We start from the raw sequence: 20,292 nt of genomic DNA, 5'->3' as shown, positions 1-20,292 counted from the left end.
ATCATCATGTAGCTACCATGGAAGCTATGTGGGAAGAATGCCGCCTGCACGTAAGGATATCATTCCCTTATGTTGGCTTCCGTCCTACCTATCTAAAGTGCCGTGCTAGGCTGAAAATGAGTTCTAAGTATGAAGTCTACTCCAGAGCGTTGAAATGCCAGACATAGAAATCGGACAGTTTTGTGTTCCAGTTCAACTTCAGCATGTGATGATCACATGGTCCGTGGGAACTGGCGGGACAGCTTCTGCCGGTGTGACATCATGAGTCATACATTGGGCAACCTTCACTTCCTCGTCATGCGTGGATGAGTCTACTAACCGCATCGCACGAAGTGTTCCTACTTTCCACCAACTATTATAACGCCCACTTCTCACTTCAGACCATCAGAGATATCGATGAATTCTTCTGAGCCTGCGTCATGTGTACGCCCTTCCGCGGTAGCCTACCGCGAAGGCTGTCGTGGGACAAGCACAAAAAGGATGCTTTCCCGTGTCAGACTGGTTTCCTTCTCTCCATCCCCCGTCATACTCTGCGCTTCACATTGACATGTCCTCTGTTCCATCCGAGTACAGCGGCTCGGACAGTAGTTCTGACTCGGTGACTTCTTCTTCTCGCTCTCGAGTTAAAGCATGCTAAACGTGTTCGTGCAGGTCGTGGGCGATAGCATGGATGATGGCGTATCAGAGGTACCGGCGCTGTCGTATATTCCCCCTCCCCCTATACTCACTCTTGTCCAGGAGAGCCAGCCCGTCCACCCTGCCACGCTCGAAGACATTCTTAGCGAGTGGGCCCATGCGCTTGCGATCACCTCGCAACTGCGGGAGCAATTTCATTCTCTCCGGAGCCGCTGTGCTAGCGATCGAGAGGTCGCCTCGGAGCTTCATCGTGGCTGGTTGGAGAACCATGGTCGACACATTGCCGCTACTGAGGGTTCAGCGGACGGCCCCGATCCAGCTGCGACATCGCTGTCTACGCCTCAGGCCGATGTACGCGCTGAAGTCGCTGCTCATTATGCGCACATCCTCGAGTTGCGGGCTGAAAACGCTAGCCTGTATCGCGCCGCCGCCGAAGAGCGTGGATTGGCAGCCGCGCAAGGGCATCAGAGCGCCGTCGCCGTCTGCACATACCTCGAGGACGCCATCAAGCTCGTGGGAATCCTGCAGCGCCGCACCGACCATCTGGAGGCCTCTCGCAACGATCTGCGTGCCCAGCTCGCTCAATCTGAGCAGCGGCGCACCCACGATGTCCGCAAGCTTTTGCAGCTGCACCAGCGCGATATGCGGGAGGTCCATCGACTTCGGGTGCGGCATATGCACGATATCCAGCTGCTTGGTCAATTCCAGGAGCAGCACGTCCGCGACGTGAATCAGGTTGCTACGCTTCGGCAGGACGTCTTGGGTCTGCACCACGCTTTACCTCCCGCTGGTAGTTCGGTGGAAAGTTATGGATCGTATCCGGCCAGCCTGAGCGCTCCCTTTGGGGCGCTGCCGGCGGCACCTATACTGCAGACGGTCAGCGGTCGGCCCTTGTTTCCCGCCACGTACCAACTCGATGCTGCCGACCAGGGGTCCATTGAGGTACATATCCCGACTCCATCTTCTCTTCAACCTCCAACCTGATTCCCCGCAGACGCCGTGAAGCAGGCCATGCATCCCGTGGGCGCAGTCCGTAGGTTTCGTAGATGTTCCGATCTAGCACTTGTACGTTTTCCATAGGCGTAGGTATATACTCTCTAGAGTGTTTTTCATTCATACGTACCCATAATTTTTAGCTTTCATCGTGCTCTTATCCTTTGCTCCGCTACTCTGCAGGCAAGTTCTGACATTTGGTAGACCCGCTTGCCCGAGAACCCAATAGTAATAGTCTCGTTTGTGCTTGTCACAGTGTCACGATGTCACATGTTTACTACTTTACATCGGGTTAATTCTTGTCATCCATTTCCATCAAGTAAGCGCCATGGGTTGCAAACAAGGTTCTACTCCGAAGTCTCGCGGGCTGTCGTCAACGGAAAGGTCTCGCAAGTATCGCCAGGATCCAGCCGCACGGGCCAAGGAGAACGCGCTCGAAAGGTTGGTCGTCTGTCGTAGATGTTCCCCGAGCTCATTCACACGTCATGTCATCTCGTTCATCAGGTTGCGCAGACGTGGTCTGAAAGTTGGAGTTACTAAGCATGCTCCGCTCAAAGGTGTGTGCTCCTCTGAGGTATTGCAGTCCCACGCTCAACCCCGGTGCGAAGTTCTACCTCCCGAACAGGTCGTGCACATGATGTGTACCCTTTCGGCACTGCAGCAACCCAACCTCCTCACGTCCCTGCCTGCTCAGCCTGACCGAGATCCCAACGTCGTATACGGAGAATTGCACTCGCACTTCGCCTGTCAGCTCCTCGATGAGCTTCGTTTATCACAAAGGTCCACATTTGTTCACCTTGGTTGTGGTTTCGGCAAGCTGGTTACCCAGGCCGCCATGCAGACAGGCTGTCGCTCCTATGGTGTTGAATCGCAGCCGTCGCTTTGGGCAGAAGCCATTTCATTAGCGCAAGCTGCACGCCAGCGATGCCAGCAGGCCGGCGCGTTGTTCGGGCCTTTGATAATTGAGCACGCAGAGATCTTCAGCGGAATCCATGTTCAACGTTGCATGGAAGCCGCTGACGTCGTCTTCATCAACAACCAGGGCTTTGCGCATCAAGGTGAGACGTGCACGTTTCTTCTCTTCCGACAGATCTGACCAAATTGTCAGCCAATGCACGGATCTATCAAGAATCATTTCCTATCCTGAAGCGTGGTGCCGTTGTCGTCACTACGTATCCGCTTACTCCCAGTTCTATCCCACAAGCCGTCTGCTGGACAAAGGAAGAACACGCCAGAAAACACGTGCGCTCGTATGCTTGCATCGTATCGCTCATCAATTCATGCCTCAGCAGGTGCGACCTGGCGACATCGATATGTCCGTCAAGCAATATCCACCGGGGTCAGTATCTTGGACTTCGTGCGGCGGCGTCCTCTATATACACCGGGTGCGCTCAGCTCGCGGCAGACCGCGGAAGACCAATGGCATCTGCTCTCAACCTGGCCCCCATTAGAGCTTTTTGTTACCTGCCTTCATCCCTTCGTTACGCTCGACGCCTCAATTTCCCCTGATATGCCACAGTGTATAACGACGTCGTGCTGGACCGACAGTACTTACCCTTGTAGGCCTCGCGCCCGTACGAATATCCGTACCATGTCCCCGGCATGTCTATCTACCTCCGATATCATATTCATGAAAATTGAACTAAAGGAGCTCACCGTATACGCCGCTAGACCGGAAGCCGGCCCATCCGACCACAGCAGACCGCCGGCAGTCGGAGGGATTGGTCACCAGGCTAATACGTCGCCTAGTGTAGTGAGTCACTTTCTCGGCATGAAGCCGAAGGTGTACTGTCCGCTCCAGGATGGCACACAGTCTACAATTCCAAGCATACAAGAAATATCTAAGCAATACGCGTACAAAGAGGCCAGGCAAGCGGGGTGGTGCATATCTGATACATCCCGCCATTTTGTCGCATGTCCCAAGACGGGGTTGCGTCGTTCATGCAAGGATCGTTCGTCAGCCAACCTCCGATTCCGCCTCGTATTCCTACTTCGAACGGCGGCACCTGTCGCACGTCAGTATAATCACACGTTGCCGCTGTCTACCCACCACTGCCCACGCCGGCACCGCCCTCTGACCCGCTGTCCGAAGTGGAACTGCTCTCGTCCTCTGAGCCTCCCTCCGCCTTCGACTTCCTCTCCTCCTTCTCAGCCTCCTCCGCTTCGCTCTACAGCTCGTCAGCCATCTCAATCTGGTCCGACCCGCTCTCGCTCTGGCACCCAATGATAAGATAAAACGTACAACAAAGTCTACGCAAGGTCCTCCGCAGGCTCAATATAGGCATCCAGTCCACGACCCTCCAGCTCTACAACACGACGCCCAGCACTTGCACTACATACGTAAGCTTGAGCTGGAACAGACATGGGGAATGACAACTCACAGGCTGGCATAAAGCCTCACCGACCCGTCATTCGAACAGACCACCTTCCACCACGTGCGCGAGGGCGGAGAAGCCGCATTGGCGTCGTTTTGCTGGACCGCCAAGCCTGCAGCAGACGACAGCGGTGGTGAAGGCGTTCGCGCGCGGTGCTTCCCATGGCGGGAGGCTCGCTGCGGACGCTTCTGCGGGGAGGGGAAGCGAGGGTCAGGGGAGCTGTTGCTGGCACCTGCGCTTGACTCCGTAGCAAACGAGACGGTCTTAAGCTTTGCAGACGTGCTTGCACTGGAGGAAGAAGACGCGGGGGTTGAGGACGGGGTGTAAGGCCTGAATGGTATAGGTGATTGTGAGGGGCTGGTCCTATACGGCATGATGCGGAATGAAGCCGCGGCCTTGGGCGGCACTGAGTGCTGGCGCGGCTTGGTCGACCCCTCCGCAACTTGCACCAGCCTCTCATCCTCTGAGCTAGAGCCCACGTTCATTGCGCCTCTGTCCCTGCCCGACGAGCCCGCAGTATGTCGCGTCTTGACCGGCGATAGAGACGCGGCTCGCGAGGACGACGGCCTTGAGGATCGGGCAATGACCTCCCCCTCCTCCTCGAACCGGTCCCACCCCTCGACCTCCCATGAATCTGAGGCGTCGCCGTTGTCGAAGGAGGGGGGGGTGGGTTGTACGCGATATGAGCTGTCGAGAGCGCGTGCAGAAGAGGAGGGCGCACGCCGAGGAGCGGGAGCGGAGGCGGGGGCTGACGCGAGGGCGGGAGCGGGAGCGGGAGCGGGAGCGGGGGCGGGAGCGGGAGCGGGGGCGGGAGCTGGGGCGGTGGCGGGCTCAGGCGCCGGGAGACGTGCAGTGCGTGCACGCCTGCGCGCCTCGACGCGCTCTCGCTCCTCCGCAGTATCTCGTCTAAGCACCTCGAGACGGAGGAGAAGCTCCTCTTCGTTGAACCGCACAAACACCGCCCCTTCCTGCCCATTCGCCCAGGCGCGCCAAACACACCACGCGTGGACGGTGAAGTCCTCGTCGTTGAGCTCGGGGGGAGTCATGTGGATGTGCGAGGTGACGCAGATCTTCTCCCAGGCGTGCTGCCCTTCCGCTGCGTTGGTGAGCGACTGGCCGATGGCGCCCAGTGGGACTGTGAGACTACAGAAGACCGTCAGCTACGTTCTCTCGCTGTTTGCACCCTCGTACTTGTCGGCGTATATGCCCGCGTGGGGTCCTTCCTTCACGAGAACGACGGACAGGCCGATATTCTTGGCGGGTGTGTTCGATTTGACCCAGCGAGCAAAGCAGATGTAGCGGGACATGATCGGGGGAGTGGGGAGGAGAGAAAGGGAGGCACGGAAGGTGAGATAGGTGGTAGCGGGAGACGAGAAAGATAGGGTGAGAGTAGAAGGCAGGTCAGGCGCGTGTGATCAGCTTGCAGCTGTGGCTTCCCGCGGGTACCCGTGGCCTCGTTTCCCACCAATGGCTCACACCGTGGGGTGCGCGCGTTCGTCGCAGGCGCAAATACTTGCATGTATAGAATATTGCTGAGTACAAAGATAGGGCCTAATCGCACTATTACTCGTCATCGCGCTCGTTGACATCGTCCTCACTCTCAATTAGACGCTGCAGTTCGTCATCGTCCCAATCCTCCAGAAGTTTTCCGTGGGGGATAGTCGCACGGGCATCCGGCGATGAGCAAGATATGAAGCTCGATCGAAAGGCAGCAACGCCATGTTCCTTGAGGTACGACCTAAACAGCATTAGTGCGCGCACGTAGGGCTATAGCGACCATGCACAGTGGATGCTGGTTCAGGCGCCGCATGTGGTAGGCATGCGCATGCACCGCACGCATGGCGAGAATTCGCAAGTACTTCTTTCTTCGGGCATTGTCGACTCCAATTGACAAAAACGGTTGGGAGAGCGCGCGCGTCAGCGAGGGTGGCAGCTAGCAGGCGATAATCTTACAGGATGCGAAGTGGGCGACGCGGATCAATGGAGTCAGGTTGATGAGGTGCAGGAGGATGTTGGTCATAGCTTGCGAGCTGAGATTTCCGGGTGCCTAAGTCTGGGGGTTGAGCTAGAGGGCGCTGCGCGAAGGGGGTTAACGCACCGTTTGACCGCCGCCGTGCGACGTACCCTGCGCTTCCGCCCCAAACTGCCCCCGGCGATGATCGCACGACTCCTGACGAAAGCGGACGCTTCTGGCTATCTCGTCTGCAAGGGTCTCGTGGACCTTCGTCCAGTCCTTGTCGTTTGGCTGCCCGGCGAGGACCCCGAAGACGCGCCCGTCCTGAGCCGCTAAGCCGCAGGTCTCTCTAAGCACGGTAAGCCATCTAGTATCCAGATATCCGTTGGCGTACGCACCTTCCATCCCAATCAATAAGTTTGAAGCCTCCCTCCTTCGCCTTGGGCTCGATCAGGTCGTCGAGAGAGTACTCAGTCTCATCACGCTGTCCACACCGGCCGGTGAAGCCGGTACGTGTGAGGGGCTGCTCATCCCAGTCGAGCGCGATCTTCTTGAACTTCGTATCGCCGATGTGGCGGGCGTTTCGCAGGAGGGCGGCCGGCGGGGGCGAGAAGTTGCCATTCTCCTCACGGCGGTGAGCCTTGCGGCGGGCTCTTTCGAGAGTCAATGATTTGACACCTTCTTGGACGGGGGCGTCATCGCGGCCTGTGAGCGGGTGGGAGGGGATAAAGAATGTGCCGGGTTGAGCACGGTCGGGGCAGACGATTTGCGGGAGGGTGAGCGGGGACACCAGATGAGACCGAGGTGCTGAGAACATCTGAGCGTCGACGTGGAAGATGGCCGCACCTACGACTCTCGCGCTGCTGGACCCATTTGAGCGAGCGAGCCGAGAAGGGACGGACGGGACTGTATAGAAGAGAGTGTCGGTCGATGGCGCCAGTGCAGGTGGGCGGTGATGTTGAGAGAGAAGAAAAAGAGGCGCCGCATAGCCCGGCGGCGCGTGGGAAGAAAGCCAGAAAAGGCGTCTGCCGGCCGGACGACGCAGTCTTCGGGTGTACCAAGTGAGGTGTATGTTGAACAAGCGTGGGATGTGGGGTGAACGAGCGGTATTACGGTGGGGAGACACGACTGTAGCTCTTTTTCCTGACAATCATGTCTGAGCGCGCTGGATCAAGCACGGAGGCCGAGAGCTACATCGCGAGATGGCACGCCCGAGGACATGGCTGGGTGGGACACAGTCAAGCACGTGAGCTACACTACCTGGTGTCGGAGGGCGTGCGACCCGAGCATCTCGCCGCCAAACTGAAGATGGCACGGGGAACCGTTAGGTCGGCCGTCAAGAGGTGCGGACCGGGACCAGCCATGGAAGGGACCAGCAGCCTCTTCAAACGGCTGGTCGCTAGTGGCGAGGTATGGAAGGCAATCGATTGGGATCGGGTGAGTTGCAGACACGTACGACACGAACGCAGTGTTGAAATAACCATCATAGAACGTCGCCGAAAGCTCCCCCGCCATCTCGACGTCGGAATCCTCGGCTGGAGACCAGGACGAAGAGCAGCGGTGCGCCGGGCTGACATGGTTCTGCGACAACGACGAGAGCTTACACGATGATTCCAGCGATGACGATGGAAGAAACGACGATACGTGGACGGACGACATCTTCGTCGAGGTCAGAGCGCCGTGGAGGGCTGCGTACGAACAAGGAGGTGCGAAATCCGTGCAAGAATTCCTGGCAGCGACCGCTCCGCCCCTCATCTGTCGTGTGGAAGAAATCATGAGTGGAGGCGTGGAGACTGTAAGCAACGTCAAGGAACTAGGAGGTTGGAGCCGCAGCTCGCAGAAGTCGTTCGCATTGCGCGTGGGCCTGTCTGAAATGGAGGGGATGGTGCTGGCGGCGTACGCCGAACAGCTCGCCGCTGACGATGCAGTCCAGCCAGATGTTCTTCGGGTGAGTAGCCGTGAGATGTGTATTGGCGCGCGCGGAGGTGTGGCGCGTCTGGAGCGTGGTCCGTCATGGCGAGGCTCACAACCCTTAGGTGCTATACGAGTGGGGTGAGGAAAAGCAGCAAGTGCGGGCCTGGATTAAAGACGATGGAAAGCCAGAGCTGGTTGACGCTGTCGCCCGCGGCTTCGCGCGTGCAGGGATCACGGAGCGGGGAAGGCTCGTGCGACTGGGCTGGACGGGCGAAGAATGGCTCGTGAACATCGTCAGCATGCTGTTGCCCGACAGGGAACTGTCCTTCCTCGTCCATCACATCTGTGAGAAGATCCTGCGAGAGGTGCGTGCCGCCTGGGGCATATGGACTGCCATGCCGGCGGGCGAACGCGAGAACTACTTCGTCTACAGCTAGGTGCCGCCTTAAGCTAGCTCGGACTTGTATTTTGTACGCAGCTCGTACCTTCTTGAATGATTTAGTACTGCACGGTTTCGACGGGCCCAGAAACTGCTCGTATTCCTTCCCCTCTCAACGCGCAAGTGTTGGAACGACAAGGCATGATGAAAGTGAATGCAGCGTGAGCGAAAATCGCCGTTTTAGGGAGAAGAAGAAACGGACGCGGGAAGCGCAAAAGGCCCTCCCAAAATAGGAATGAGGACGCGGTGCGGACGGGCACTTTTCGATACTCCTACTTATCCAGCACTGATACCTGCCCGCGAATGTCCTGCATTTGTGGCTTTAGAGACATTCACTTTGCCTCCGCGCGACAGTCTTTCTCGACATCGCTTCCATCGTGCAGCGCAGAAATGATTCAGAGGAAATTTGAGTGAACACCCATTTCGCAAGCAAGGTCGGCTGTCGGCCTCGCCGGAGCTTATCTAATTCAAGAACGACAACTAATACAAGATATGGCAGTAATGACAGTTCGTAGGGCCTTGGAATGACATGCGACAAAGGCGTAGCGACGCCAAAGGGTTCTCACGGCGTAAACTTGGAAGTACTGGAGCCTCACCACTTCAATCGGACACGCTCTACAGGACACGCTCTACAGATGAGGTCTGCAACGTGTTGCTGGCCGTCTCCTGTGACCCCAGTACGGGACTTGGCGAGCTTGTCGTCATACATGCCATTCTGCTTGGAGGGTCAGCTCGGTTCAGGCATACCATGAAGAACGACACACCATTTGAGGAGCGCTGACTTGACATCGCCACGATCATCAAGCGTCGCGGTGGTGAACTCTCCAAAAGCAAAAAGAACAGGAGGCCGTTGCGGGTTCTTGATTTTCTCATATCTGAGCTCTTTGAACTTGCGACAATTCTCGATAAAATTGTCATTGCGAAGGAGAGCGTAGAGCCTCGATGCCCCGACCAGATGCTCGAGCGGTGACTGTAGCCATTGAGAAATCAAGAACGGGAGAGGGATCCGGGTGTTGGGGTTCTCCTTTGCGTAGTTTTCCAGGACGGGAGGGAGGTATTGGATCTTACTCGTCGTCAGGCGGAATCCATGGTGCAAATCGAAGGGAAGCTCACCGCATCCCGGAAATCCTTCCAGGTCTCCCAGGCCGTTGCGATCTTTGTAAGAAGAGAGGAGAGGATAGCCATGCTCTTGCAGGACAAGGCCTGGAAGCAGGAGGAGCCGGCAGCGTGTGGGCTATCTGGGATCGTCCTGACGAGCTTGATGATAGCGTCCTGCGCAAAAAGGGTGTTCAAGAAGCAGAGGAATGCCTCCTGGATGAGCTCTGGGCACTTCGGAGCTTTCGCTAGCTTCGTCTTCGACGGAAGGACCAACAATTTGGGCCGGAGCGGTAGGGTCCCGTGGTCCCAGGTGTACTCGTGGCGTAGCCGTTCCAGCCCACCAGGTGTGCGCGCCAGGTCGTCAAGCTCGGCTTCGAGCTCGGGGATCGCCACGCGCTTGAAGCCGGCATGCAGCCCCTCACGTCGCAGTACTGCGACTTGGGCATCTTGCTTCGCGCCCGTGCGGGCAACGGATATACCGCAATGGAGGAATCGCGACATCCAGTGCACCCATTCCTCGGTGGACTCCAGGTCGGACGTTGGCGCTTCCAAGCCCGTGAGAAGGAAGGCGTAGCTGAAGCCAGAAGTAGTGTCCGCGGTTGCGACGCTGACGGGCACGACGTCAAAGAAGGAGTGGTCGATGTCGGTGACTCTGCCGCGATGGATGGTCCCCGCGACGTCACTGAGCCATTGGTCGCGGATCTCGAAGCGTTCGACGTGGTACCCAGCCTCGCGAACGAAGTCGGCGATACGCGTCATGACGGCCAAAGGCTGGTCTTCACTGCAATACCACATCGGGGGTTTTGAGGCGTTCCCTGAATACCCGTTGATGTGCCCGTTAACGCGCATGCTCCAACCAGTCAGTTTGTTGTGGTTTCGGTCGACTAGGGTGAAGTGCATCTCGCAGAAACTCAACTTATACTCCTGGGCCAGGGTTCCGGTGATCAGATCCATGTGAATGCAATCCAGATCGCGCGGAATGGGAAGGAAGGTGTACGTCCCCGACGCCATGAAGTGCTTCGCTCCCGGAAAGAGAATCAACTCCATGACAGTGCGCGATGAGTCGTTGTGGACGGTCAGAAGCCCAAAGGCCAGTTCCGACAGAGTTCCATTGGACTGCAGTGGTGGCTGAGCGACTGGAGAGGCGTGCTGGTTTTCGATCGCGCCATTGTCTCTGATGATTGGTGGTCGTTCGAGCGCGTGCATGATCGAGCTCCAGTTGATCTTGGCAATCAGCGTGTCGCTGACGATTAGTCGTTCGCCATCCGGATTGGTCACGAAGGGGAGGGCAAAGCAGAGGGGGGTGTTCTTCGCCGTCTTAGGCAGAATCGCTCCTTGGGAGTGGATATACACCATGATGCGGGCGTTTGCGTCAGGCTCATACGAACGACGTCCAGAGAGGCTGCCGCCTACGTTGGAACCAGGGAAGAGTCCACCCAAGGCCACGCTCGCGGCCACGCTGTCGCCGAGCATATCGCGCTGGGGCGCAGCGGCGTTGGCGCTGAGCATGCCGCGCTGGGACGCAGCGGCGTTGGCGCTGAGCATGCCGGGCTGGGACGCAGCGGCGTTGGCGCTGAGCATGCCGGGCTGAGGTGCAGCCGTGTTCAAAGCATTGTAGGGGACATCATTCGTGACATGAGTGGACGAGGTGTACGATGCTTGCTGAAGCGCCGGAACAGAGGAACCATGCGGCGGGTTGTAATCGGGGTGGTCATGGTTAGACGACAACGAGTGGTACTCATGACTCTGGAAATCTGGGAAGCTGTCAGAGGCGAGCATGACTGGTGCAATGGTCACTAGATGCGCACCAAAACTGGTGTTCGACGTAAAGTCTGTTTCGTCCAGTGCGTTGTTGGGCCAGAGGTTGTTCGTGTCGTTATATTGCTCTCCTTGCGCATTAAATGTACCGAAGAATATATCTTGTCTGTAGTCTGCGAGTGGCGCAAGCGAAGGATCGACCTGACCAGGTGCTTGTGGGCATTGAGAGCTCACTTCGTCGGGAGCACCGCCAACGCCGCCTAAACCTCTGCCAGTAACGGCACGGTCATCGATGCGCACGAATGGAAGGGGCGTTTTGACAGCCTGTGGGAGATGTGGGCGGACGTGCTGCGCGCGACCTTCAACAAGACGGTCAACAGAGTGAACCGGAGTTGGATGGGTGTTGGTGGCGCCGAGAAGGAGACCGGTAGCGCCCGGCGCTTCGGTATGTCTTCCAGTGGTAACCCCTTCGCTATTGCTGGCGCCGAAGAAGGGGAACGACGAGGGCGAATATCCCTGGGCTTCGTTGGACATATGGGCAACGTCTGCGCTGCCTGTCCCATCACCGACATGCTCAGCACCAAGAGGTACGTGCAGAGAGGACGCTGCGATGGGCCCAACACCAGGTGCTGCAATAGCTGTCCTTGTATCGCTATTGGTAGCGGCGGCAGCGGCAGCATGACCCATGGTGATAGTGGGATGGTGCTGGCACCCTTGGGCCTGCATAGCGTCAAGGCGGGGGCGCGGAGCTGAGGCGGCGATGGCTCCCGCTCCGGACGCTGCAGTGTCCGTCGTCGAAGTGGCGGCGGCGGCGTTGGCGACGAAGGCGGCGGAGGGCGTGTTCGCGGCGGTGGAGGGGGCGCTCTGGGCAGGCGCGGCGTCCGTCTCCATTGCATGCTCATCGGCACGCTCAACGTCGTCAGGTGCACTCGAACCCGATGCGGCGGTGGCTCCCGCTCCGGACGCTGCAGAGTCCGTCGTCGAAGTGGCGGCGGCGGCGTTGGCGGCGGTGGAGGGAGCGCTCTGGGCAGGCGCGGCGTCCGTCTCCATTGCATGCTCATCGGCACGCTCAACGTCGTCAGGTGCACTCGAACCCGATGCGGCGGTGGCTCCCGCTCCGGACGCTGCAGAGTCCGTCGTCGAAGTGGCGGCGGCGGCGTTGGCGACGAAGGCGGCGGAGGGCGTGTTCGCGGCGGTGGAGGAAGCGCTCTGGGCAGGCGCGACGTCCGTCTCCATTGCCTGCTCATCGGCACGCTCAACGTCGTCAGGTGCACTCGAACCCGATGCGGCGGTGGCTCCCGCTCCGGACGCTGCAGAGTCCGTCGTCGAAGTGGCGGCGGCGGCGTTGGCGACGAAGGCGGCGGAGGGCGTGTTCGCGGCGGTGGAGGAAGCGCTCTGGGCAGGCGCGGCGTCCGTCTCCATTGCCTGCTCAACCACAACATCTGGGTCGTTTTCGGTGGTGATCTCCTGGTCGACTTGCTCGATGGCATCACCCTGTGTATTCACAGTCAGAGATAAGGGCACGCTGCTATAGGGCCTTCACGGACCGGTCGCTTCTGAATATGCTCAACCGACGCCGTATGTTCAGAGCTCCCCGGCGTATGATTGTTTACAACTGCTCGGTAGTCAGTCACACTTCAGAGATGTATGGTCAAGGAGGACCTTCGGATGAAGATGTGATGCTTGGGGTGAGGGAGGTGAGAGAAGATAATGAGGACGAAGCCCTGGCTAGGCCTGGGAAGAGCGAAAGTTAGACCTCATTGCTCTGTACGTCACAGGATCACCACGCACCATTTTCGCAGTCATGGGTAGAACGAGGCAGCGCGTCTGGTTTCTTCAACGGAGTGGGATTGCGAAGGACATTCAGGGCATCTCTAAGAGCATCATCGTCCTCGGAAAATAAAGTCCTGAGAAGTTGTCAATTATCGACATGGCGGTCGTGAGGATGACAAGCGTACGAGGTACACTCCTGCAGGTTTGATTGGTGCTTCGTCAGCTCTGGGGAGAGAAGAGGGGGCGTTTGCTTTGCTGACCTTGAGCTTCTCGACACATGATTGCGGATCGTTCGTGAGGGCGGGGGAGATGAATTTCCTGAAGAAGGCCGATGCGTGCCAACGGCTCGAGGAATACGGCTTTGCTCCCTTAACGGACCTTGCTGAGCGACGAGGAGCTTCTTCGCTGAATGCAGTTTGGAGCGTGCTGATCAATGCGTTGTCCCGCTGTTTGCTGACAGAGAATCAGAGTGGTGTAACGGTAAGCGGCGGGAAATACCACCAACGATAGGACGACGACAAAAGCGTCTCGGACCCTTTTTACGGAGGCTGAATCCATGCTGCGCAAGTATCTATGGCGTAGCAGACGATACCTCGAGGAAAGACGGAAGAGCTTTCGTGCAGCGGGTTGATCGCGGGAGCTAAGAAGACACGACACCGAGCGCAGCTGCAAGGACGCAACATGGCTGAACTAAATTGAATGGCAAAACGAAAGGCTTCCACGGAGGCCCTAACGCCAGAGCTGAGCATCTATAGCATGGTCACGACACGTGAGCTTGCAGAAGATGGGATTGATTGATCTCACCAAGACGAAATATCCTGTTTCTGTTCAGCCATCTAGTAAGTCACGCCGGCTTCTACCACAACGTTTGGCGGTGGTTAACCCTATACGTAAACCACTGACGCGGTGGATTATGAGTGGGCAACACGCATGGGTACCGTATGTACTGAAGGTGACATTGCGGGCCTAATCCACCTCACCTAACAAGCTGTGTAGCAATCATCATGAACCTGGGGACGGCGTCCCGACGTACAGCTTAGATGAGTGAGTGAAGGGGGGAGAGGAAGAGAGCGCCGAGCGAGGGTCAACCGAAGAACTGCGGCATACAACACGGAGGTTGATTGCTGGACGCGATAGATGGGACTGAGTTCGTCAAGGCAGGTAAGTTGTGACGCACATAGTTTGTGATCCATCACCCGAACAGAGATTTGTGGCGTAAGTAGCGGTCGATCACTGACTTTGTGGCGGGGGGTCCCGTGATTTGTACATGACATTCATGCGCACGTCATGTTTCGTGCTTCACTCAACAGATAGTGGTCCACTTTTGAGCGGCTGTCTGTTGGTCGATACCCTCGCACAGACTTTGCTGTCAGATACAAATACTTTGCTTTCAACGTCACTATGAACTGTATACGGACCAGAAGGCCTCCGGTGTAAGGGGCCCCTTTGGCTGTCCTCCACCGGACCTTCAGTGGAGGGCCGCCATGGTAGGTCCGTCCTCAATTTTCCCCTTATATAAGGATGCTCGCTTGCCGTATGGTCTTCTCTCGACGACCGTCAACATGAGCAAGAGGCCGGCGACTCCTGGCATGCGTGCGTCTCCCGCCCTCTCCAAGAAAAGTCGCTCTGCAAAAGTGTTCGAAATTGAGTCGGATTCCGAAGATGGCGATAAGCCCTACAGGCTGCGGGTACGTCGCTACTCCGTCCACATGTTCTGGTTCTCATTGCCGTAGGACGTCAGCGATAGCGCTGGGACCCGTGACATCCCTTCCCCCAGCACTGATACCAGGAAGACCAACGCCTCTACGAAGGCCGTGGCGGACGTAGGCTTGACAACGGCCCAGCGACTTCAAGAGGTGCGCAGTTCTAGCCAAGTTTCCTCTGACCAGCCATGACTAAGATACGACAGGCGCGCAAAGCCAGTGAGCAGTACAAGACGCTCGCGCACAAGCGCCTGAACAGGATAGCTGGCGCCGTGGCGAAAGTCCAGCAATCCGATCAAGCCGTCGCTGCAGCCAATGCCAAGATGGAGGCGATGGACGGCGAAGTCAGGGCGGCGAAGGCGGCTGCTGCAGTATCCGAGGCGAAGGTCACTGTGTTACAGTCTGAGGTGGTAGAGTTGGCGTGCGAGTGCGAAGATCTGGTGAGTTGTAGTGAACGAAGTAGCGATCTCATCTAACACGTTTTCGTCAGCGCCAGATGCAAGCTGCGCTCACGCAGCTGCTCGAGTGCACGGTGTGCTATGGTACTCTCAAACAAGCATTTCTGTTAGTGCCCTTTCCTAGGCGCCCCTCCTCTCCAAAATGTCTGACCTTTCCTCTAGCATCGTCCCTTGTGGTCACTCTGCCTGCGGCTCCTGTCTTGCTAGATGGTTTGCGGAAACGAAGCCCCCTCGCTGTCCTACTTGTCAAGCCCGAGCCACTGGTGTGCCGCTGCCCAACCATATGGTACGTCACATCTCGGAGCAGATAGGCACCTCCAGGGAGGACGTTGCAGAGTCGGCACGAGTGGTCGAGGGACTTAATGACGGTTCGGCTTGGAAGGATATTGATTTCGAGCAGTCCGGCGGGGAGTCGAGCATGAATACCAGCGGGGCTTAGAGTGGTACACAGACTACGCTGTAGGCCGTTCAACACGGCGCCTTTGGGATTTGCAGAACGACTAGATCGGTTGTCATCATAATGAGAGTGATTAGCGACGAAATTGCCAGCAATACTGGCGTGCAGCGTGCATATTGACTACCTTGCATTTCCTTCCAAACAAGCTCAGTCGTCCCTTTCGCCGCCGCACTCGCTGGGCGAGGGGTCATTGATGGAGCGGATACCTAGCCCTCATCCAGACGTCTGGTCCAAACCCGTCCGGTGACTCGCGATACCACGCCTGTATCAAGAACGGACTGGTATATCGTGCCTGCAGGTTACTGGGAGCGGTAGCAGTAGCGTATGTAAACTACGATGTCCCGTACGAGCGCGATATGATCCTTCATCCAACGACGAGCAATCTCCCTCAAGAACATCATTGGAGACATTCTGCGGCAAAGGATGTACACGCCTTTGGACCATACCGAGAGGTCGTCGTGCTTGGGGGCCCACGCGGTCGAGTCAGCTGGATCATCATAGACACCCCACAGCCGGACATGACGTCCCTCAGCAACCACGTCGAATCCGATGTTATCCAGCCGAGTGTGAACCTGGCCATCGATGAAGTACGCGCAATTGAAGACGAAGCTGTTGGCGTTGAATTTGCGCCACTGTAGGCTGCTGAGCTGGGAGCTGAGGCGGGCATAGACGTGGTAGCAGACGAGCGCATCCTTGAAGGCGTCTGGAAAACAGATCAATACAAAGCTGGGGCGCAATGGAAACGAGAGACGCGCACAATCAAGTTGAGCATCGGTGAGCACCTTGGCTCTCCAGTCCGACTTCTGCTCGTTCTTCTCGATGTTCTCATCAAGAACCCAGAGTGCTATATCTCGCATACTGTACTGAGCAGTGAGGGGCGCCGCGTCGATTGAGGGATGAAGGCATTTGTAGAGGTGGGAAAGATCGACGACGTTGAGCATGCCGCGCCCATATAGATACGCAAACCAGAATGCGTCGTCTGTGTACTCGATGAGCTGACCTGATTGGTTTCCAACATGATCGACGTACTGTGAAGGGCAACACCGACTTTGGGGATGGAAGGGTCGGCGAAGATGGTCCAAACGCGCGATGGGATGCCTGTTACAGCCAGAATTCAGCGCGTGATCGAGCGGTAGAGTCAGGTGTGCTCACCATCCAGCTCTTTGACGTCGAGTACGAGGATGATACGCGAGGTACAGAGTTGGATAAGGCGAATACCCAATCGAGCCAGGAAGGTCGGGCTTGCATGTGCAACCAGAGGCATGGGAAGACTCGCCAGCCGCGACTGCTTCAACAGAGTACCGTAGTACTCTGTGTCCGTGCCGACGCCAGGCTCCTCGTGCAGAGCGTCGTCAGAGAAGTACTGCTGAAGAAGTATGGCGGCAATGAGCCGGTCGGTGACATAAACTCTGAGCGCTGGCGAGAGCATAGTCGACCAGCAAGGTATGAGAAAACAGCAAGGAGTCCGGTTTCGGCCTTATATATGCACCAAACGGTGCAGGCCTTCCGTCACAGGCCTTCAGCCACAGGCCTTCATGGAAGGCCGTGCTTTGTTAATTGATGTGCCAGCTGAGATAGCGGGCAAAATTCTCAGCGGATAACGCCTTGGTATTAGCCAGGAATATACACATAGGAGGGGCTCTGGGAAGTTCCTCATCGGTCAGGCAATGTCGAGCTGACTTGAGAGTATGAACTTGGGATATACAAACCTTGGATGTCACGCGCTTCGCTAGTGTCACACGAGCAGTGACTCTACGTGATTGAGCGTGACCCTCCCTACCTGATCAGTACTCGCTCCTTTAACTTGCCCTCATCGACAGCCTCTGACTTGGAAACACCAGTTCTTCAGTATGTAGCTGGTGCCCTGATTCTTGCGCACAATAAACCCGAGCACACTTGCAAGAGTACTCGATGTATGACGTGCGGGCCACCGTACAAGCCTTCCGCGAGAACCTATGGCGATAGCTTGCGTGGGTAATAAGCGCCACAGTACTGCACCGTAGCTTCGAGACAACCACGTTCGCACCTGCGACAGACAACCTCTACCTTGGGCATACAGCTATGTGCGCTCGCCCGGTGCCCCTGGACAGACTCACTCGACCTTTACTCGAGAGCCTATACCCATTGACGGCATTCAGGGATGACGACGACCGTATCTATGTCGACATGCCATGCCCTAGCTGTTTCATCAGGCCCCTTACACTTCCACGTCAGTATCAACTGGGTCATGACAGAGCGTTTGCGGTGCAGTTTTTCCAAGCGGCGAGTTTTTCTCATCATGCATGAGGACCGATGGCTGAAGAGAGGTGGAACAGTGCCAAGGGTATTATACAGAAACCTCTCCATGCAAGTTCTATTGCGAACGTACGGATCTCGACGCATTGTGGGCTCAGAGAGCGCTGTCGAGCGGCATGTTGGAGACGGCGCCACCCGTGACATCTGTGTTGGATACTCGGCAGGATGCGACTCAACGCGCTCCTTCTTTTCGTGAGTACCACTCGGTATATCATTCCCGCCATGACGCTCATATAGATCACAGACAACAACCCGAGAGCGAGCTTGGATAATACCAAGGTTGCCACCATTGCTCCGCTGCCAACGCCAACGCACCCGCACCCATCCTATAGCACCCATCCCCTCCCCGTCGCCGATCATGCAGCCAAAGATCGCCATGAGACGCGCGTTCCAACCCCGCCTCTACAGACGGGTACGGAAGAATCTCAGAAAAAGCAAGCGGATGACCGCGTCCTTTCCGAAGCGCGTCCCATCGTCGTCAACAAGCCGAACGCCAAGTCGGGCGCAGGCTCGAACACATCTGCCTGCACCGGAGAACTCTGCCGAGTGAACCCCTCGCCCGGGAAGCTCAACCAGAAGTGCTCTCGACGCGTATGCAAGGCCTGTTGCCAGCATGTAATGCGTAATTCACCGGACACGGAAGGGCGGTGCGCGCTGAACCACCACAACCTTGCTCGAGACACGCCGGAGATCGATGAAGATAGAGGGTTGCGTCGGCGTGGACGCGGACCGGTGCCTCCGCCTAGTGCTGTCGCTCAGCGCCCGGACGGTGACACGCGCGCCATCCGGCTTGATTCCCATGCAGGATACGTGGCTTTATCTTGGGAAAGGACTTTGGCCGACAGCTCTTGGCAGCGAACTCCCACTGACGGACTAGATGCGCGCAAAGAGCGTAGAGCACTGGATAGCTCCGTCCAAGTCTATTGGTGGCTTCATAACGACGAAGAGCCAGCCAAGATGTCGCTACGGACGGACGGGCATGCGACCTTTCTGCCGTCTACGTACGCAGAGCAGATGAGACGGCTGGTCCCGGACATGCCTACGGACCTTTCAGTCTTTGGCGCCTACAACGTCGAGATCTGCGAGTGGACGCAGACGGAGCTGGCACAGAAGATACCGTACCAGCGGGTACTCTTCCTCCGCAGTTCCTGCGTGAGACGAACGCCGGGCCTCGAGCAAAGGGTCAGCACACAATTCAAGCTCGGCGGAGCTACTCCTGGCAGCGTTTGCACACCAACGCACTCGGCGCCCAGCAGGAAGACGACACCAACACCGATGTTCTTGGGTCGCATGGCTGACTCATACGAGGCCAGAAGGTCGGCGCAGCGCGACTGCGTCCCAGATCCAAGACGAATGCTCGCCGAGGACTCGGGCGCTCAGATCGTCCCCGAGTATGGGCTCGGCATCGAGGACGTCGGTCAGCACGCAACTCCGAGCATCGAACGCACCCCCTATCGCGAAAGGCCCGATACCATACTGCAGCTGTCTCCTCGGAAGAGGGGACGATCATGCACCCCGTCTCCGCGCGCCTCGCTCAGCCGGACAGATCCGTCTCGCTCTGTCTCTCCCAAGAAACGAGTACGCGGTTGGTCTCCTCCTTCACCATCTCCGTCTCCCGGAACCCCTACCAAGCGCACTGTCTCTCCCAAGAAACGCGTACGCGGTTCGTCTCCTCCGTCACCATCTCCGGCTCCCGGAACCCCTACCAGGCGCTCTCTTGGGTCGTCATTCTTCCCAGGAGGAAAGTTCCCCACCCCTCGAACGCCTCACCCAGTGACTGAGCCGGCGCGTGGGCGTCTCGCTATCAGCAATCTCCTGTGTGGCTCAGACCGTTCATCCTCCCCCACTCCGACGTCGCCTTCCTTTGCTGGTGAGAGCTCCTGGCCTCCTAGCTCGCGCTCGCCCACGCCTCATGGGTGCTCAGAGCACTCGGAACCCGACGAGGGGATCGATAGGAACCAAATCATACCACCGTAAGTGTTCGACTCGACGTTCCCCGTAACTGGCTGACTCTTGCTTCAGCCCTCAAGATCTTGTTGCGGTGAAGAATTGGCTACAAGGCGCTGGAGAGGCATTTCCTTTGCGATTTGCCTGCGATATGATTTTGTTTTTTCGAGCATGTGACTTCATGGAGACGCAGCAAGGATGGATATCAGACTATGCAACTCAGCAGGGGCGGTTTGCCGTACTTCTCCCGGGTACAAAGTTTGTGAGGAGTACGATGTCAGAGAATTATACCGCATTCAGACGAATACCTGACGAGGAGTGCGATAGACTACTGCAGCTTGGTAGAATGGGAGGGGCACAGTGGAAAGAGACGGCGCGTAAACATAGGACACGCGCTTTGAACGGGGGACGTTGATCTCGTTATCTGACTGCCGTATTTATAATCATACGCTCTAATGACTATCGACCCAGTAATACATACGTGGTACGGCA

The 20,292-nt window shown here is 57.4% G+C and overlaps 5 protein-coding genes across 5 annotated transcripts; 3 read left to right on the top strand and 2 right to left on the bottom strand.

The window, feature by feature from the left end:
- Positions 1 to 547: 547 nt before the first annotated feature.
- On the top strand, positions 548 to 1,639 carry SCHCODRAFT_02698401 (uncharacterized protein; the record flags this gene model as incomplete). Its single annotated transcript, XM_050346918.1, has 4 exons — positions 548 to 598; positions 652 to 687; positions 739 to 1,578; positions 1,631 to 1,639. The coding sequence occupies 4 exons, from the start codon at positions 548 to 550 to the stop codon at positions 1,637 to 1,639; spliced, it is 936 nt and encodes a 311-aa protein (XP_050201855.1).
- An 891-nt stretch (positions 1,640 to 2,530) lies between these two features.
- On the bottom strand, positions 2,531 to 6,775 carry SCHCODRAFT_02597872 (uncharacterized protein; the record flags this gene model as incomplete). Its single annotated transcript, XM_003034004.1, has 11 exons — positions 2,531 to 2,721; positions 3,185 to 3,235; positions 3,286 to 3,443; positions 3,488 to 3,635; positions 3,680 to 3,795; positions 4,011 to 5,147; positions 5,169 to 5,257; positions 5,470 to 5,536; positions 5,572 to 5,771; positions 6,103 to 6,307; positions 6,357 to 6,775. 11 exons carry the CDS (start codon positions 6,773 to 6,775, stop codon positions 2,531 to 2,533), a joined length of 2,781 nt encoding a protein of 926 aa, XP_003034050.1.
- Positions 6,776 to 7,110: 335 nt separating this feature from the next.
- Positions 7,111 to 8,476, top strand: SCHCODRAFT_02597871 (uncharacterized protein; the record flags this gene model as incomplete). The annotated part of the gene is made up of 4 exons (XM_003034601.1): positions 7,111 to 7,395; positions 7,448 to 7,906; positions 7,995 to 8,237; positions 8,375 to 8,476. 4 exons carry the CDS (start codon positions 7,111 to 7,113, stop codon positions 8,474 to 8,476), a joined length of 1,089 nt encoding a protein of 362 aa, XP_003034647.1.
- Positions 8,477 to 8,926: 450 nt separating this feature from the next.
- On the bottom strand, positions 8,927 to 13,776 carry SCHCODRAFT_02664816 (uncharacterized protein; the record flags this gene model as incomplete). Its single annotated transcript, XM_003034003.2, has 7 exons — positions 8,927 to 8,996; positions 9,076 to 9,281; positions 9,425 to 12,661; positions 12,715 to 12,782; positions 12,959 to 13,074; positions 13,319 to 13,393; positions 13,745 to 13,776. 7 exons carry the CDS (start codon positions 13,774 to 13,776, stop codon positions 8,927 to 8,929), a joined length of 3,804 nt encoding a protein of 1,267 aa, XP_003034049.1.
- Positions 13,777 to 14,502: 726 nt separating this feature from the next.
- Positions 14,503 to 19,634, top strand: SCHCODRAFT_02597869 (uncharacterized protein; the record flags this gene model as incomplete). The annotated part of the gene is made up of 13 exons (XM_003034600.1): positions 14,503 to 14,628; positions 14,674 to 14,796; positions 14,850 to 15,083; positions 15,134 to 15,185; positions 15,264 to 15,387; positions 15,857 to 16,145; positions 16,197 to 16,332; positions 16,677 to 17,001; positions 17,347 to 17,406; positions 17,773 to 17,881; positions 17,952 to 18,045; positions 18,098 to 19,270; positions 19,336 to 19,634. 13 exons carry the CDS (start codon positions 14,503 to 14,505, stop codon positions 19,632 to 19,634), a joined length of 3,144 nt encoding a protein of 1,047 aa, XP_003034646.1.
- Between the last annotated feature and the right edge of the window lie 658 nt (positions 19,635 to 20,292).

The sequence above is a fragment of the Schizophyllum commune genome, assembly GCF_000143185.2.
Source record: "Schizophyllum commune H4-8 unplaced genomic scaffold SCHCOscaffold_3, whole genome shotgun sequence".
Classification (NCBI taxonomy): Eukaryota; Fungi; Basidiomycota; class Agaricomycetes; order Agaricales; family Schizophyllaceae; genus Schizophyllum; species Schizophyllum commune.
This window is presented reverse-complemented; position numbering and strand designations above follow the sequence as displayed.